Source organism: Gymnoscopelus microlampas (assembly GCF_963454915.1).
Source record: "Gymnoscopelus microlampas genome assembly, chromosome: 17".
Classification (NCBI taxonomy): Eukaryota; Metazoa; Chordata; class Actinopteri; order Myctophiformes; family Myctophidae; genus Gymnoscopelus; species Gymnoscopelus microlampas.
Genome location: NC_139954.1, coordinates 44,405,262 through 44,424,823, shown reverse-complemented (window position 1 = coordinate 44,424,823; position 19,562 = coordinate 44,405,262). Strand labels below are relative to the sequence as shown.

General features: G+C 42.6%; 1 protein-coding gene and 1 long non-coding RNA gene across 13 annotated transcripts in view; both read right to left on the bottom strand.

Annotated features, from left to right (window-relative positions):
- LOC311065043 (uncharacterized protein) overlaps positions 1 to 19,562 on the bottom strand; it is a 59,899-nt gene that overhangs the window by 10,658 nt on the left and 29,679 nt on the right. For 10 of the 12 annotated variants that reach the window (XM_084085218.1, XM_084085212.1, XM_084085221.1 and 7 more), the window contains 4 exons: positions 8,775 to 8,888; positions 6,557 to 6,669; positions 3,945 to 6,318; positions 1,160 to 1,327 (listed from right to left, as the gene is read on the bottom strand). In XM_084085218.1, coding sequence (XP_083941344.1) covers positions 1,160 to 1,327; positions 3,945 to 6,318; positions 6,557 to 6,669; positions 8,775 to 8,888 — 2,769 coding nt within the window. The remainder of the gene's footprint in view (positions 1 to 1,159; positions 1,328 to 3,944; positions 6,319 to 6,556; positions 6,670 to 8,774; positions 8,889 to 19,562) is intronic. The other 2 variants (XM_084085223.1, XM_084085215.1) reach the window with 2 other exon arrangements.
- On the bottom strand, positions 11,263 to 16,350 carry LOC311065045. The gene is made up of 7 exons (XR_014602788.1): positions 16,269 to 16,350; positions 15,224 to 15,320; positions 13,652 to 13,861; positions 13,442 to 13,566; positions 12,833 to 13,190; positions 12,474 to 12,633; positions 11,263 to 12,084 (listed from the first exon to the last, which is right to left on the bottom strand). It is a non-coding gene; the product is annotated as an uncharacterized lncRNA (long non-coding RNA).

Sequence of the window (19,562 nt, the reverse complement as noted above, 5' to 3'; positions counted from 1 at the left end):
ACTGTCTTGGGGAGTCACAAAAGCCTGAGTAGATGATAAAATGAGCCAATTTATTTTTTAAAGTGAAATATCCCTTTAACAGTACGTCAGTAAGAACAGAGAACCAGAGAACAGAGAAGTGGAAGACAGATGGAAAGTTGTCTCTGTAAACTACAGCAAGGGTTCCCAAACTTTTCAGGCCGCGACCCCCAAAGACAAAACACCAATATTTGTAAAGGGCCTTAAAAGTCCTTAAATTGTAATTGCTGCATATTAAGATAATCATCTGGGGACCCCCCAAAATTATTTGCAGACCCCCCTGGGGGAACCACTGTACAGCAAGCAACTTGTATTGATGTATTAAGTAACATGGTAATTCCTCATTAAAGTGAGTAAACCTAAGTAATGACCATAAGCTCATTGTTTCAAAGAGCATCCTCTGTACACCTTCACTAATGCTCTGCTTGGTTTGACTGTTGCTACACCTGCCAACCTTTCACTGCCACCATGACACACACACTGTCCGTGTGTGTGCACACATGTGACACGATGCGACGCATTGTAAGCTTGTAGATCTGCTATTTTCAAATTATTTTTATGCATTTGAAAACTTCAAATGGGACATTCTGCATAATGAGTACTTCCTACTTTTGGTACTTTAAGTACATTTTGATGTCAATAAATGTTATTCCGCACTTTTACTTGTAACAGAGTATTTCTATATTGATACTTTTTACTTAAGTAAAATATGTGAGTACTTTTTTTCGAAATCCCTGGACCTCGCCTCGCTTCACCTGCCCGGCCAGATAAACTTCAGCCTTAGTTTTTGCCTGTTCCTTTGTTATATTTGTACCTACTTCTACCTTTTTTGTGTTCGCTCTGCTTGGCAGGCATTAAATACTTCGATTTTTATCTTATTCCTGCCTCTGTGTTTGAGTCTGCGCTTGGGTTCAACTTGACTGTTCAGCATAAAAAGAAAGAAAGAAAGAAAGGAAGAAAGGGTGAATGTATCTCAATTGTAATTGTAACACGTATTGTAGTCACTATACCTTATATTCTAGTCAAAGTGTGTCACTATATCAACCTGATTCACAGTCTACAAATAAAGCATCACCACAATATTCATAGTATAATCACATGATAAATAAATGATGAATTAAGTTTTGTAAATTAATATGACCGTAGAGTTTCCAGTCTACAATGAGGATTCTTCAGTGCATCACACAGCGGATCCAGGTTCAGCTTGCGGTTAGAACTTAAGTCCAGGTGTCTTAGATGGGATGGATTAGAACTGAGAGCTGAAGCCACAACTTCAATGTGTTTCTTCTGGAGGTCACAGCCAACAAGTCTGTAATGACAGATTCATGTAAAATAAGAAATGATCAAACAGATCAGCCAAGTCCACTGTCAAGGAAGTTAACTAAGAGATCGTCTAGTTCTCCAGACATTAAAGGGATATTTCACTTAAAAAAAAATTGGGTCATTTTATTGTCTACTCAGGCTTTTGTGAGCACTACGGACAGTTTTTAAGTTGCTTGATTCAGTATTTAGATATTTGATATTAATTTTGTCAGACACGCCCCCTTCCTATACAAACCCAGTGTAACTTCAAACTCCATTTTAACCATGTTAGATTCTTCGGAAACACCCGTCCTTGGTTCTAGTGACTGATATTGTCCCTCTAATACGTGAAGAGACCGTTTTGTTTTCTATTACCCTTTTCATTTATTTTAAATATTTTTGGGGGATTTTTGTTTTGTTTTTCATAAAATAAATGAAAAAAGTAATCAAAGAAACACCGACCCCTCACGTATTAGGAGGGCAAGATGAGTCACCAGAACCAAGGACAGGTGTTTTTGATGAATCTAATATGTTTAAAAATTGAGTTTGAAGTTACAATGGGTTTGTATAGGAAGGGGGTGTCTGATAAAATGAATATCAAATATCTAAATACTGAATCAAGAAACTTAAAAACTGTCTTGGGGAGTCACAAAAGCCTGAGTAGATGATAAAATGAGCCAATTTATTTTTTAAAGTGAAATATCCCTTTAACAGTACGTCAGTAAGAACAGAGAACCAGAGAACAGAGAAGTGGAAGACAGATGGAAAGTTGTCTCTGTAAACTACTGTAAAGCAAGGGTTCCCAAACTTTTCAGGCCGCGACCCCCAAAGACAAAACACCTAACCCAAAAACAAAACACCAATATTTGTAAAGGGCCTTAAAAGTCCTTAAATTGTAATTGCTGCATATTAAGATAATCATCTGGGGACCCCCCAAAATTATTTGCAGACCCCCTGGGGGAACCACTGTACAGCAAGCAACTTGCATTGATGTATTAAGTAACTTGGTAATTCCTCATTAAAGTGAGTAAACCTAAGTAATGACCATAAGCTCATTGTTTCAAAGAGCATCCTCTGTACACCTTCACTAATGCTCTGCTTGGTTTGACTGTTGCTACACCTGCCAACCTTTCACTGCCACCATGACACACACACTGTCCGTGTGTGCGTGCGCACGCACACACGCGCGCACACACACACACACACACACACACACACACACACACACACACACACACACACACACACACACACACACACACACACACACACACACACACACACACACACACACACACACACACACACACACACACACACACACACACTCCTGTGCTTGCAGGAACAGAGTGAGGTAAACGGAGAGCGTGTGCACAGTTGCAGTGGTGCAAAGTAACTAAGTACATGTACTCAAGTACAATTTGAGGTATCTTTACTTTACTGGAGTATTTCCAGATTTCAGTACTTTTACTTCTACCCCACTACATCTCAAAGGCAAATATTGTACCTTTTATTCCACTACAATAATGTAAAAACTTTAGTTGATAGTTAATTTGTAGATTGTGATTATTATTACAAAGCATACATTAACCCCTTCAGCCCTATATACATTTCGGCAATTTGAAAATAGCCGATCTACAAGCTCAATGTGACGCGATGCGATGCATTGTGAGCTTGTAGATCTGCTATTTTCAAGTTATTTGTTTGCATTTGAAAACTTGAAATGGGACATTCTGCATAATGAGTACTTTCTACTTTTGGTACTTTAAGTACATTTTGATGTCAATACTTTTGTACTTTTAGTCAAGTACATTTTTAATTCTGGACTTTTACTTGTAACAGAGTATTTCTATATTGCAATATTGATACTTTTTACTTAAAAATATGTGAGTACTTTTTTTCCACCACTGCACAGTTGTCTTTGTGTTGTGTCTGTTTAATTGACCCCCCCCCCCTGCTGTCAGACTCAGACGTTCCACATTCACATCACATTGTCTCTGAGCTGAAAACCTGACAGTTCTTCTGCACCTACAGTAGTTACAGTTGGTGATGTAGGATTGGACAGTAGCTCTAGGTAGAGACTAAGTAAAGGATGAATTCACTCTGATTCTAACCTCATTAATGGTACAATTATTGTCTCACAAACAGAACACAGCTAGTAAAGTGAATAAGCTAGTAAATGAATCACTTTCATCTCTGATCAGGACTAATGTTGGGGCACCTCAAGGCTGCTTTACATCACCTGCGTTGTTTACATCAGTGCTTCTCAAAGTGGGGTCTGAGGACCCCAGGGGTCCTTGAGGGGGTTCCAGGGGGTCCCCAGCATTTTGTTTTTATATATCATGAAAATCTGTCTAAACACTTTAACCCTATATACTTCAACATGTCGCAATACTACGCGTTATGAGCTTGTAGATCGGCTATTTTCCCGGGCATAAAATGTATTCAGGTGTACATATTACTTGTGTGTGTGTGTGTGTGTGTGTGTGTGTGTGTGTGTGTGTGTGTGTGTGTGTGTGTGTGTGTGTGTGTGTGTGTTAAGTATGTTTATTCATGTTGAATGAATGCATGTAATATATAAGTGAAAGGTGATCTAACATGTTGATATTCACATGTCTACTAACCTGGCTATTGTGCAGTTCCTCACAGCTGGGATCAATTTGTGTCGCCCCTCCATGTCTGTGTTGTATTTGTCCAGGTCCAACACCTCCAGAACCTTTTCTGACATCTGCAGCATGGTGGCCACAGCTGAACAGTGGGCCTGAGAGAGTTTCTTCCCTGATCTGCTCTTTGACTCCAGGTACTGTTCGATCCCCTGACTTACTGAGGGGTCGTTCATCTCCATCAGACAGTGGAAGATGTTGATACATCTGTCAGGAGAGAAGCTGTCATTAAGCTTCTTCTTTAGGTTGTAGCTCTGTCTGTCTTCGTTGGCGGCGCAGTCGGCCACGACGGCGATGGCGACGGCGAGGGCGATAGCGAGGGCGATAGCGGCGGTGATGCCGACAGTGCCGAAGGTGGCGCCGGTGATGACGGCGATGGCGACGATGTTGATGGCGACGATGCCGGCGATGCCGGCGACGCCGACGGAGGCGCCGCCGCCGACGCCGCCGACGGAGGCGCCGGCGGCGGCCCCGATGACGACGCCGACGCCGGCCCCGATGCCGACGATGGCGGCGCCGCCGACAGCGCCGACGACGGCCCCGACGACGGCCCAGACGACGGCCCCGAAGGCGGCCCTGAAGACGGCGGGGGGACGGCGACGGCGAGGCGACGGCGGGGCGAAGCCGCCAACGAAGCCGCCGACGAAGCCGCCGACGGCGCCGGCGACGATGCCGACGGAACCGCCGACGACGCCGCCGCCGGCGCGGACGCCGGCGCCGGCGACGATGTCGACGATATTGACGACGGCGCCGACGACGGCGGACACGCCATCGGCGACGGCGCCGCCGATGCCAATGGCTTCATGATCAGTGACCATCTCCTTCAGGTTGTTTATGGCTCTCTGGATCTCTGGACTGTTCTCTGTCTGACCCAGCAGGTCTCCTAACAGACTCTGGTTGGACTCCAGTGAGAGACCATGAAGGAAGCGAACAAAGAGGTCCAGGTGACCATTCTCACTCTGCAGGGATTTTTTCATAGCAGCCTTCAGGAAGTCAGAGAGGGAACTGTCACTGTTGTAATCAACACCTTTCAAGAATGTCTTCAGGACCTTCCGTTTCCTCTGTGTGAAACAGTGGAACAGGTAGACTGCAGCCAGAAACTCCTGGATGCTCAGATGAACAAAGCTGTAGACTGTTCTCTGGAAGACTACACTCTCTCTCTTGAAGATCTCTGTGCACATTCCTGAGTACAGCGAGGCGTCTTTCACATCAAGACCACACTCTTCCAGGTCTTCTTGGTAGAACATGATGCTACTTTTCTGCATATGTTCAAAAGCCAGCCTGCCCAGCTTCAGAAGGACTTCCCTGTCAGTCTCCATGAGCTGCTGTTGATTCAGTTCATGAGACTCATCATACTTCTGCTTCTTCCTGTTTGTCAGGACCAACAGGAAGTGGCTGTACATCTGAGTCAGGGTCTTGGGCAGCTGTCCTGTCTCGTCTGTCTTCAACATGTCCTCCAGAACAGTAGCAGTGATCCAACAGAAGACTGGGATGTGACACATTATGTGGATGCTCTTTGATGTCTTCATGTGTGAGATAATTGCGCTGGCCAGCTTCTCCTCACTGAATCTCTTCATGAAGAACTCCTCCTTCTGGGGGTCTGTGAACCCTCGTACTTCTGTCACCATGTCAACACATGCAGGAGGGATCTGATTGGCTGCTGCAGGTCTGGTAGTTATCCAGAAGACAGCCAATGGGAGCAGATTCCCCTCGATGAGGTTTGTCAACAGCACGTCCACTGATGATGTCACTGTGACATCATAAATGATGTCATTGTTGCGGAAGTTCAGTGAAAACCTGCTTTCATCTAGACCATCAAAGATGAAGCCAACTTTCCAGACAGCGAGTTGCTCTGCTGTGACCTTCTCTAATGTTGGGTGGAAAACATGGATCAGTGTGAGAAGACTGTACTGCTCATCTTTGACCAAGTTCAGCTCCCGGAATGAGAAGGGAACCAGGAGAATTACATCTTCATTTTCCAAACCCTTTGCCCAGTCCAGAGTGAACTTACGCACAGAGAATGTTTTTCCAATGCCAGCGATGCCTTTGGTCAGAACTCTTCTGATGGGTGTCTCTCTGCCAAGGAGGAGGGGTTTAAAGATGTCAGAGCAGTTGATTGGTTTGTCATTGAGGGTCTTCTTCTTGGAAAGTGTCTCTATCTGCCACACCTCATGTTGGTTATTAACCCCTTCACTCTCTCCCACTGTGACGTAGAGCTCTGTGTAGATTTCAGTGAGGGAGGTTCCTGTCTCTTCATTGATGTGTTCTGTCACACGATCAAGACTGTTCAAACTGATCTTATAATCCTTTAAATGCTCCTGCAGACTGACATCTGCTATGAGAAGACAATGAAGACATTTTAAACATTCAGCTTAATTTATAACTTTACATTCTTTCAGCTGTGTACTCAAATGAGTAATGTGTTGAATCCTCCTTTAGGAATTAATAAACAGCCAGGAAAATAACTTTGTTTGAATTGTCTTAGTCAAGAGTTGACAGATGTTTTTCTTCCATTTCAATATTTAAGTCATTAACATGAATTGTTAATTAGTGTAAATGATGTCCAGTCTTACTTAGTCCACAGCTGGTTTGACCGGATGTCTTCAGTCCAGGTGTGGTTGTGAATGTCTCTCCTGAACACCTGTACGCCTGCTCAGTCACAACACAACTACTCCTCTTTCTCTCTCTGTGGAGATGAACAACATTTATTATGACAATATTCTTGATTGAAATAAGGTTATTTTTGTACTGTTTGGTGTTGGTAAGTATACAATAATAGGGTCCACTCTGTCATGGATTTATACATTCATATTTCTCCCTTCAAGAAATTATTGTGCACTTTTTGTTTGACTGGTTAAGACTTTGTTCTTTTCAGTTTGTTCTTTTCATTGATTAGTGTTAGAATTCTGCCAAATTCTTGACCTTTTGTGTTTTTGGACATAGTAGAGAAATAGTAGTTACTGTGGTCACAGTAGTAACTTTATTTATTTATTCAGACATGTCTTCTCTCTCCAGAGGTCTGGCTCACTGTTTACATACTTATAATATATATATATAATTTCAAAAGATTTCAACATTCTTACAAAAACAATACTTTTCATCAATTAAAAACAATGCCAAAAATGTTCTTAAGTATTTCATGAATAAAACCAGAACATCAAATAATACAACAAATATATAATACTCTACAAGTTTACGACGCGGTCCAAAGTGACGCATTGTGAACTTGTAGATCTGCTATTTTCACTAGTTTGGGTCCCGGGCAAACATCTAATTTCTCTTTTGGGTCTTGAGCTAAAACGGTTGGGAACCACTGGTCTAGCTGACAGGTGAACTACCAGCTCCTCTCTGGAGGAAAGATGGTTGAGGTTCCTTTCAAGGATTCTCTTGCTCTGACTTTAGACTTCCACAGAGTCCTGGTAACCTAGGTCCTAGGTTATGAGCAGGCAAAGTAACATTGCCTGCTCATTCTGATAGCTTGACTTTATTAGGTGTGTGGAAGGCAACTTGAATTGAATCACTGAATCACATATCACTACAGACAGTGAGATACTCTCTGGCACTCCCTATAGGCCCCAGGGGCGGCATCAAGGTATTAAATCACCTCTAGGTAGAACGCAGACAATGTATTCTGTGGATTTATGTATCAAATATTAAAGGATGTTGTCATTGGTAAAATAGTCAACATATATTGTCTCTCCCAACTCCTCATTTCAATTCTGTCTAAACTTGAACTATGACCTTTTAGGTCACATTGAGGCAACATTAGAGAGGATAATAGGCTGACTCTATAGGGTCCTATTTTCGCGGGTGCCTGAGGATAGGATAGGATAATTCCTTTTAACAGGTCGTTCATGAAAGTCCTTGCGGTCTTGTTTCCAATGAGAACCTGTGAGCAATTAGGGGTTAAGAGTCGTGCTCAGGGACAAATTTCATTTCATCGACACATATGCTGGCCTGGCCGGGAATCGAACCTGCGGCAACCAGGGCCTCTGGCACCCTAGGCGGACTCACTAACCACTCAGCTATGGCCGCCCCTTATCCATTATCCCTAAACTTCTTTGACATTTTTTACTATTTTTAAAAACATTTTCAAAAGTTCAAATAGCCAATCTACAAGCCCACAACGTGTCAATATAGATCGACTAGTTGAACTATTTGAAAATGTTTTTAAAAATAGTAAAAAATGGAAGTTTAGGGATAATGGGTAAGGCACCGGCAAAAATATGGCCCTATCAGTTATCTGCTATCAATGAATCAGTCTGACAACCTTGAATCAAAATAAATCTATCTCATGTACTTTGGAATGTACTGTATGATGATGAGTTTATTAACACATTGGCTGCCAGCTTTTCTTTTTTTTTTCCTACAGTAGGCTGCCAGACTTTTTCAATGAGAAAAAAAAAGTACTTAGGAGCCGAGATACAGAATTTTTAAGTTTTAAGTTACAAGGAAGTGTCTGGGAGTCTAAATCTTCGGAAAATCATATCTCCTTGGTCTTTGTTTAAAAAAAAAAAAAAACTTTTATTTTGATTTTTTTTTTTGTTGTTGAAAGAACGCAGATCTGCGTCCTTGGCAGCGTGCGGGCTTTTGCGCAAATGAACGCAGATCTGCGTCCATGGCAGCCAATGTGTTAACAACTGAACATAAACTCTATTAAAACCATCATAACCTGTTCATACAACACTAAAGTATTAAGAGCCAGAACATTATATACCTCATGATCTGTGCTCAGTAGAGTTTGATAACAACTAAATCATGTGTTGTTTTCTGTGTGTTTTACATTCTGACCTGTGATCAGTAGAGTGGTGTTCATCTTTGAAGTAAATGGGTCTAATCATGGACCAGTCACTCTTCATGGAGACACAGCTGGGTACAGGAGACCCTGATATGTGATGATCAACCCTGATAGAAAGAGAGGATGAACATGATTTACTTTATTTATATTATCATGCAATCCATGTGGACTCCCTCTCCTGGACTGCAACCTTGACGTGGTGGAGAGGCTTGCCTACTCCAGTGAACCTGAGAGCTATGCCGGAGGGGGCTTATACCCCTGGCAGGTTCAACCAAACCGGACAGGTCAAGGGTGAGGAGGCAGACGAAGCAGTCCCTGGTCCTCCAGGTTGGGGGTTGGGTGTGGGGTTAACTTCCCCATCCTGTAAAAAAAGCGGTAGTTACAGAAACGATGATAAATGAAAACCAAATCACACACCTGGTCGAGGAAGGCGTGCCCCAGCTGTGGGGACTATGACGCGTCCCAGCCAAACCCGCAAGGACGCTGGGAAGCCAACACACCTTCTGACGCCAAGAAAATCCATTCCTATGGGGACGTGGAACATCAGAACCATGTTCCAGGCTGGCAAGGCTGCAACAATTGCCAAAGAAATGGAGCGCTACAATCTCTCAATCCTGGGCCTGGCAGAAACGAGATGGACACAGTCGGGGTAGGCAAAATTGGCCAGTGGGCAGTCCATTATCTATTCTGGACATGAAGAGGAGGGAGCGATTCATACAGAGGGAGTGGCCATCATGATGACGAAGGACGCTAGAAAGACTCTGACTGCATGGAAACCCATCAATTCTCGCATCATCTCCGCAACCTTCAACACCAACAACCAGAGAGTGAAAGCCCACATAATCCAGTGTTATGCACCCACCAACGATGCAGATGATGAGGTCAAGGCCAGGTTTTATGACAGCTTAAACCACCTACTCAATAGTATAGGAGCCAGAGACCTCGTTATCCTGATGGGGGACTTTAACGCCAAGATTGGAGGCCAGAACGAGGGATACGAGGCAGTGATGGGAAAACATGGAGTGGGGAGAATGAATGAGAATGGCGAGATGTTTGCGGAGACCTGTGTCAACAATAATCTAGTGATTGGGGGTAGTGTATTCCCCCATAAGACAATCCACAAAACAACTTGGGTGTCACCAGATCATGTCACAGACAACCAAATTGACCACATCTGTATCAGCAAAAAGTTCAGAAGAGCCATGGAAGATGTTAGGACAAGAAGGGGGGCAGATGCAGCCTCAGATCACCATCTTCTGGTAGGGAATTTTAAGCTAAGATTGAAGAGATATCACCGGGCCAAAAGTCAAAGAGCGAAATACAACACTGAATATCTCAGCAATGCTCAGGTGACGAAGCAGTTCAAGGATATCCTCTCAGAAAAAAACACAGAGCAACAGTTAGGAAAGATGGTAGGATGGACAATAAATGAAGAGTGGGAGCACTTAAAAGCTGCTTGGAGCTCAACATGTGACGAGGCCTTGGGGAGAAGATCCCAAAAACACAAGGAATGGATAACACCAGAAACCCTCAACATAATCCAACAGAGGAGAGAGTTGAAAGATAAATTAAACAACCCAAGAACAAGAGCAGAAAAAGCCTTCCCAGCCAACATGTCCAACTGGGCCCCATGTGGGTTTTTAACTGGGCAGATGGGCATGGGTTACATCTGGTTTTGCACATGGGTTCCACCAAGCACCCACTTGTGTTAGCCCACATGGGCTTAAGTGGGTTTCTAACTGGGTCTTAGGTGGGCTCCAAATGGGCAAATATATGTCGGAACCATGTGGGCGCCACCTGTGTTTGCCTATATGGGTTTGAACTGGGACCTGAATGGGCCTGAAATGGGTTCCAGCTGGGCAAATTACATGTGACCCATGTAGGCCACACTTGTGTTGGCCCATTTAGGGCTCCAACTGGTTTTGCACATGGGTTCCACCAAGCACCCACTTGTGTTAGCCCATATGGGCTTAAGTTGGTTTCTGACTGGGTCTTAGGTGGGGTCCAAATGGGCAATTTGATGTCGGAACCATGTGGGCGCCACCTGTGTTTGCCAATATGGGCTTGAACTGGGACCTGAATGGGCCAGAAATGGGTTCCAGCTGGGCAAATTACATGTGACCCACGTAGGCCACACTTGTGTTGGCCCATTTAGGGCTCCAACTGGTTTTGCACATGGGTTCCACCAAGCACCCACTTGTGTTAGCCCATATGGGCTTAAGTGGGTTTCTGACTGGGTCTTAAGTGGGGTCCAAATGGGCAATTTGATGTCGGACCCATGTGGGCCTCACCTGTGTTAGCCCATATGGGCTTAAGTGGGTCCTGACTGGGTCTTAGGTGGGGTCCAAATGGCCAATTGTATGTCACACCCATCTAGGCCTCACCTGTGTTTGCCCATGTGGGCTTGAAGTGGGATCTGAATGGGCCTTAGGTGGAGTCCAACTGGGCACGTTTGAGACCCATGTAGATCCCACTTCTAGCAGCCCAAGTGGGTAACATCCGGGCCCTTTGCCAACATGGGTTTCAAGTTGGTCCTGAAGGGATTTAAATGGGAGAATTAAACAGTATATTGACAAGAACCATGTTTAACTACTGCTAAGTTTTACCAGGGTGAAAAAACAATATCAGACAATATATCTTTTGACAATGTTTATTTCTGGGAACTTTCGGCCTTCTGGTTGTAAAATACAAAATACAAAATGCTTTGGTATTTTTAAAATATAAAATGTATACATGGAAATAAAGTGTAGACAGTATTGGGCCAATATGCATCTTCAAGTCTCGTAAACAATCCATTTAACTCTCGTAAATTATCATTAAGATAGAACTCTTGTAAACAATCATTTGTAATGATGTATACATGACACATAACAGTGCAACTCTAAAGTAACAACTTAAATGTTCTGGACACAAACTAATAAGGAACCCATATCTCTTAACTCAACTACAACAAAAGGAGGGTTCTTCTCATGAAGTAGTTAATTATTCCAGCAGAGGGCCATTTCAGCCAACAAATCCTGAATGATAAACACACCACAAACTGTGTGTGTGTGTGTGTGTGTGTGTGTGTGTGTGTGTGTGTGTGTGTGTGTGTGTGTGTGTGTGTGTGTGTGTGTGTGTGTGTGTGTGTGGCCTATTGGACCTGTTCCTGATTTTCCTGTGTTCCCTGTGTTTTCGAGGGATCTTCTAGCTCGTAGGGTCCGGTTTCCAACACGGTCTCGAGCTCCGGTGAACCATTTGGACACGGCCAACTCTGCCTCCTTCTGGTTTATTTCCTGCGTGACGGCGTTCTTCTTTATTGCCCTTAAAGATAAATGACAAGAAGCCAACTTAGTAATGCTGGCTTGATTTTTACATTATGAAACCATATAAGACAGACATCTTTTATATACACATATCGCTGAGAAATGTGTATGCTTTTTAAAAACAACTCAAATCTGAGAACAGTTCATTAGAGTTGTACTCCAAGCTATTCACACGGCCAAGTGCTACAGGAAAAATGCAGGATTATGTATAGAACCTGGTGGCTAAGATGTTCTGATGCATTATTGAGCATTCTTTGCTGAACAGAAAAAGAAAATGGAACAATAATTTTAAATGTCTTGAGCTATGGTGGCAATTTAGTTTTCATGTAGAACAACTAAGTTCAGGTGGCACCATATGTTATGGCAATAACACAAAATCTAATTTACCATATAGAACGTCAAAAAGTGCCAGTCCTCGGAACGCCTTCTTGCCACTGCGTCCGAAAAGGTTATACTCGAGTGCCAGCTTATTGGTCAGGAGGAACCCCATCATCCTCCTGACACAACGGTCCACGGAAGTCCCCCCAATGTCTGCAACCATGGCAATCTGAGTATGATAAAAGTCACAGGAAGGAAATTCTGTATTAAGTGAACAGCTAAGATGTCAATGCCCGTTGTGTGCATGCACTCAAAGGGCAGGTTAACAGACTACCAATGTGATTAGAAAATACAAGCACATTTTGAAGTGAATAAGAGATTTAGAAAATACAAGTACATTTTGAAGTGAATAAGAGATTTGAACTTACAACTGCAGACTTAAAGTCAGGGTCACCCAGCTTTAAGTTCATGGACTCGAGATCTGCCTACGTGTCCAGCGGGAACACAGCTCCTTCAGGCAGCATGTTCAGCATCTGCCATGGACCTTCTGAGTGCTCTTTACTTCCTCTAGGAGTCTCACGAGCTGGGTGAACATTTGTTCTCCCATGCCTGGTGCTCGTGGTGCTGGACTTGGGCTGCTCATTGGGGTTCCAGCTGTGGGTCGTCTTATTGGGGGTCCGGCTGTGGGTTGACTGTTCCAGCTGTGGGTCGTCTTATTGGGGGTCCGGCTGTGGGTTGACTAGGGGTTCCAGTGCGGTGGCTCATCTGGGTCCCAGTGGGGCGGCTCTGTCACAGTTGATAATAATAAACTTTATTTGTAAAGCACCTTTCATGACATGACATGCAGCTCAAGGTGCTTACAATTACAGTAAAGTAAAACTAATTTAACGATAAAGCAAAAAAAGAAAGCAAAAGCATAACAGCATTTAAAAATCAACCAAAAGCCAGAGTGAAGAAATAGGTCTTCAGCTGTGTTTTAAAGCTATTCACAGAGGCTGCCTGCCTTAGGTGTAATCGGAGTTTATTGGGGTGCTCACGTTTGTGGGTTCAGTGGGGCGGCTGATCAGGTTTGCAGTTGGGCGGCTTGCTCTTGGTCTTCCAACTGGGGTGTCCACACTCGGGATTCCAACGGGACTGGGGGTTCTTCTGGGACTCGGGGTTTCTAAACATAATGTAACATTTCAAGATGTTAAATTCTCTGTATATTTTATAAAAAAGAATAAAATCTAATTCCATACTTTACATACTTGTCTGAGAAGAGGGAGATACACCGGGGCTGCTGCTTGGACTGCTGATCGGACTTGGACTGCGGCTCCTGTGTCTTTTGGGGGGGGGGGGCGGGCGGGTAGCTCACTTTCTTGGACAGTGCACGGGGAGGTGTAGGTGGTAGGAGGTCATCATCGAAAGCTTCCGATTCCTCCTCACTCGTGAGCGCCTCCCTCTGTTTTTGCGGTGGCCTACATTCAGTTAAAAACATACATTTTAGCAAACATAAAAAAGTAACTTTAAGCAGTAGTTCTCAAAATCGAGTCCGGGGACCCCATGGGTCCTTGAGGGGGTTCCAGAGCATTCCTTGCAAAATGTATTAAAAAAGTACAGGCAAGAGGGACAAATCAGTTTAACCATGCATACGTCAACCATTTGAAAATTGCTGATCTACATGCTCACAACATGTCGCAATGCAAGACGTGGTGAGCTTGTAGATCGGTTATTTTCATTTTTTTTGTAACAATGAAATAGGGCATTCATTTACGAAAAAACAAAAAGTTACAAAGAGATACAAGGTTTCACAACAATATCATGAATACCAGTGATCAAAGCTACAGAAACAGAACATTAAATAATGAGTTGATATTTAATTTATACAATCATGCTGTTTGTTGTGCATGGTGAGGGCTTGCATGTCAAACAGCTCATATATGAGAAATATAGCATGAAATGACATGGAGGAGCGAGCGAGCAGGAGTGTGAGGAATTGGAATGTGGTCGTCAGTCTAACCTGCTTGCTTTCTCCGGACTCGCATCTAATCTTCACCTCCTGGCTCAGAGGTGGGACTAATGCGTCAAATAATTATAATGGGTTAGATACAGGGGGAAATTCCAGGTTTCAGGGGTCCTTGAGGGCAGGGGTCTTCAACAGGGGGTCTGGGACCCTTTGGGGGTCCTCAGAGTCACTACAGGGGGTCCCCCAAATCTTTGTGTGATATGATAATGTTTTTGTTTTACATGTTGTTCTACATGTTTAACCACTTGAACCCTAGTATCCCTTTTCTGAGGAGAACTTTAGCCAAAAATAGCCGATCTACAAGCTCAAAACGCCTTGCAGCGCGAGGCGTTTTGAGATTGTAGATCGGCTATTTTTGGGAAAGACATATACAGTAGGTGTGTAGAGGGAAAAAAGAGCAGCAAAAGTTTATCTGAAACACAATTCTATACAATATAGAAGGGGTCCCTGCTTCATCTCTCTCTCAGCCAGGGGGTCCTTGGTCTGAAAACGTTGAAGACCCCTGCTTGAGGGGGTCCTCAGATAAATCCCCAGATAAATGAAGGCTAGTTAGGAACCAAATGGACCCTTATGTAGCTGTAACTCTCAGGGTGTATGGTGGTCCGTGGTCTAATGCAGGGGTTCTCAAAGTGGGGTCCGGGAGGGCCCTATATTCATCAGCTATTTAAAAAAAGAAAAACCTTGACATAACACCACAAATCTTGTATAGGGTCCTTGGCACAAAATCTTTTCAGATGGGGTTCCGTGGTCAAATACACACCTTGACAAGAAAACATTTTAGAACCATTGCCTAACAACAGCTATTTTTAGTTACCTCCTGTGTCGTCTTCGGGATGCATCATCACCATCAGTCGCTATGTCCGATGACGTCTCTCCCAGCTGGAGCTTCTCACGAGCCACTGCGTATGTCTCTTCAGGAAGAACACAAAAACAGGGGAAGGGGACATTAAAGCAATTTTTCAAAGTTAAAACAATATGATGCCAAAGTTAAACCTTTGAATGGCACAGGCTATCATAAGCCTATCATTGCCTACTTGCACATACATTGTAACCAGGGGTGCACATAACTTTATAGCGAGGAAAAAAGGACGCTCTGCTTTTAAATTACGCCGATCTTCGCCGTTTTTTTTCCTCACGCTGTTAGGTAAAGCCCTCCAGGTTCGTGCCCTGTGCTGCTGCGCTGATTTTATCCGCCAGATTGGGACGTTCACGGCATATTTTGCACCATTACGGTGCGTTCATCATCGGTGACGAGTGCCTCTAACAGCCACTGCTGGCTGCGTGCACGCAGCGAGGCAATGCGAGGTGAAGCGAGGCAACGCGAGTCAACACTCATACAATCACGTGCAGCATGCGTCCTCTACCCCTGCGCGTAATGGCTGTACATGGGGCCGACGGGTGCTTTAGAGTGATTGTGTGAGTATGGCTTCAGGAAGTAAATTCCTAGCCTCGATCTCCAAGCTTTTATTTTTTAGTTTTGCTAAAAAATAAAAGCTTGGAAATTCCTGTCCCAGCTGTTGGTACGCAAAAGCGCCTCGCGTTGTCTGATGTGGTGCGCATTTTTTATTTTGGGTGCGCATGCGCACCTGCGCACCAGTTATGTGCACCCCTGATTGTAACACTCCTTGTAAAAGCTAAGCTACTGGTGGCAAACTTGTTTTCAATGTGGAATAACAAATGAGCCTTGAGCCTTCATGAGCCTTGTCAAAAGTAACAAGTGGGTGCATGATGTTGCGCTCCCTTTCCACCAGTTAGAGCAGCTGTATGCTGTGGCATGCTTCTACTATTGTACATCAAATGTTTTGCAAAACTTCAACATTTAATGTAGAAATGCGGAACAATTAAAAACTCAAATTTACCATATTATGCAACATAATATTATGCAACATAAAAAAGACGCAGGTTTTGGAACTTCTTATTATGACGGATACAAAAGGTTGGACTGCATCATTCTTCTGGTACAATCATCTAATGAAATGCCTCCTATGTCTCAACCATGGCAACCTGAGTATATGGTAAAAGTCACAGGAAGGAAATGCCATATTAAGAGAACGGCAAAGATATCAACGCTCTGATCCTAACATGGTTAGAAAATACAAGCACATCTTAAAGTGAATATGAGATTTGAACTTACAACTCCAGACACGAATACAGCTTGTCATTTGTGGACTGGACATCTTCATCTCCAATTTACTTAGACAAAGAGAGAAGAATTACCCAAAAGAAAAAGAGACACACACACACACACACACACACACACACACACACACACACACACACACACACACACACACACACACACACACACACAAAACATTTTTTTTTTTAAAGCTTGTATGGAATTCATCAAGACTGTGTATGTGTTTCAATGTTTAGCAGTGTAAAACCTTGGCAGTGTAAAGTAACTAAGTACATTTACTCAAGTGCTGTACTTAAGTACAATTTTGAGGTACTTTCACTTCACAGAAATACTTCCAATTTTAAGTACTTTTACTTCTACTCCACTACATCTCAGAGTCAAATATTCTACTTTTACCCCACTACAATTATTTGAAAACTTTAGTTACTTTGTAGATTTTGATTAGTATTACAAAACATACATTAGCCACTTCAGCCATTTGAAATAAGCAGATCTACAAGCTCACAATGTGTCGCATCGCAAAACATTGTGAGCTTGTAGATCTGCTATTTTCAAACGTTTTTCTGCATTTCAAAACTTGAAATGAGACATTCTGCATAATGAGTACTTTTACTTTTGATACTTTAAGTAAATTTTTATAACAAAAACTAGCATTCTAGCTAACATTATGCATTGTTTTTTTCCCCCCATAAACAATAGCATTCCTATTATGAGGGAAACATCCGCCCAATTCTCCCAAAATAGCAGATATACAAGCCAAAATAAAAAGTACATTTTTAATTCCGGACTTTTACTTGTAATAGAGCAGTGGTTCTCAAACTTTTTCATGTCAAGGACCCCCAAATTGACACTTATTAGCCCGCGGACCCCCATTTGAAAAGATATGCCAGGGACCCCCCATAAGAGAAGATTTTTACGGCTCTATAGCAGTGATTCTCAACCATTTTAATTTCAAGGACCCCCAGTTTGACATGCATTAGGCTATGGACCCCCATTTAATGGCATTTATATCTCTGGGACCCCAATTCATATTGTACAATCAATGTTAATCTAACTCTGAGAGTGTACAAATGGAACCAAATGGACCCGTTAGGGTCCATTTGGTTCCATTTGTACACTCTCAGAGTTACAGACCCATAAGGGTCCATTTGGTTCCTGTCCATCATTTAGCTGGGGACCCCCTGGAACCCCCTCAAGTACCCCTGGGGGTCCCCGGACCCCACTTTGAGAACCAACGTAATAGAGTATTTCTACATTGCAGTATTGATACTTTTACTGGATAGGCTGGATTGGTGCTGCTCAGATGCAATCTAAAGCCAACCTGGTATATCCGGTAAATTTTCACATACACACACATGCAAACATGATGTCGTTTCCGTATCCGCTCTAGACCGGAACTGTTGCCTACTAAGTCAAGTGAATTAATAACAGACCAGTCCAGTTAGCTCCGTTCATTCTTTTTTCTTTTAGTTCACCATTATAAATTAACAAACTGCTTCACAGTGGTGCTGGTTACAACTATGCTTATGCAATTATTAAAAACGCTAAAAATCTATAATTTTATACACAGAGATAAACTAATGAGAATGCATTTTAATCACGAAACGGCGAGCTAACGTGAACTAGCATGCTAGCTAATATTATGCATTACTCTCCGGACTTGCCACGGCAATATAAAATCATAATAAGTTTAATCAAACGATGGTGGTATCTGAACGGGTACAAACTATATTACTGGCCCCAAAAAATGGAGGGAAACAGCTTGTTGTTACTTACATAAAAACATATCTCATCACTGCTCCAACACTCCGTCTCCTTGGAGTGTATCCAATCCGAGAAATAGATCCGGAGATTCTGGAACTATTTCTTTTAATGTCCAACAACCTTTTATTGATTTTATTTTGGTTTGTTTCAGCTAAAAAATCTCCTTCTAACGAAGGCTGGCATACGTTAAATTCACCGAGCGGTTTGAGAATTCAAACAGGAATGACGTCAGTTCCTGTAGTTGCCAGTGTTTCCATATTTTGCGAAAGAAATAAGCAGACAGGTCTATGAAAACAAGCCGAAAACTGTGTATTGGCATATGGTCATGTGGTGACTAAAGGCCACATGGCCTATATATACATATATAGAATTAAGGGATCAAAGCTTTCCCTACTTTTTTTTAGCAGTGTATATTTAAAATAGCCGATCTACAAGATCTCAACGCGTCTTCAAACAAGCCGCTTATAATAAGCATACATGGCAACACTGCAGGGCTTACAATGCACGGCTGCTATGCATTCTGGGACTTGAAGTTGACTTTGAAAGTGTTCATTGTTCTTCAACCCAACTGTGTGTCACTTGTAATTGAATTTATTTATTTATCTGATACAGTACCAAACTGACACAGAGGCAGTTATACTTATTATAGGCAGGAACATTATTAAAGGTTTTTTAAGGTTTATATTATGTGTAATAAACCTTGTCTCAGGTATGAGAAAGAAATGTAAAGAGCCCGGCCACAGAATATTTCTACTGTAAGCATTAATAACGGAGGCAGAACTTCCAAAGGACATTAACAGGATACTTTATTTATTTAACTATACTAAAGCAGAAAACACTAATAAAAGACGAGAGGTAACCATACGCAAATCGTATTACAATTCATTGAATGATCAGTTATAAACTATAGTCATTATTAAAAAAGTTCGAATTCATGAACACCTACAATATAATCAAACACATTTACTAGAAACTCTAAAACTACTACTTAACTTTCAACATGTAATCATATGTATTATTATTTTGTTGTATTGTTAATTTGTTGTTTTTATTTTTGTTTCAAATTAATTATTTTATTTTCCTTTTAATTTTATATAAAAGCCCTTTACATCATTGGTTCTCAAAGTGGGGTCTGGGGACCCCCAGGGGTCCTTGGGGGAGTTCCAGGGGGTCCCCAGCTAAATGATAGATTAGGCACCAAATGGACCCTTATGGGTCTGTAACTCTGAGAGTGTACAAATGGAACCAA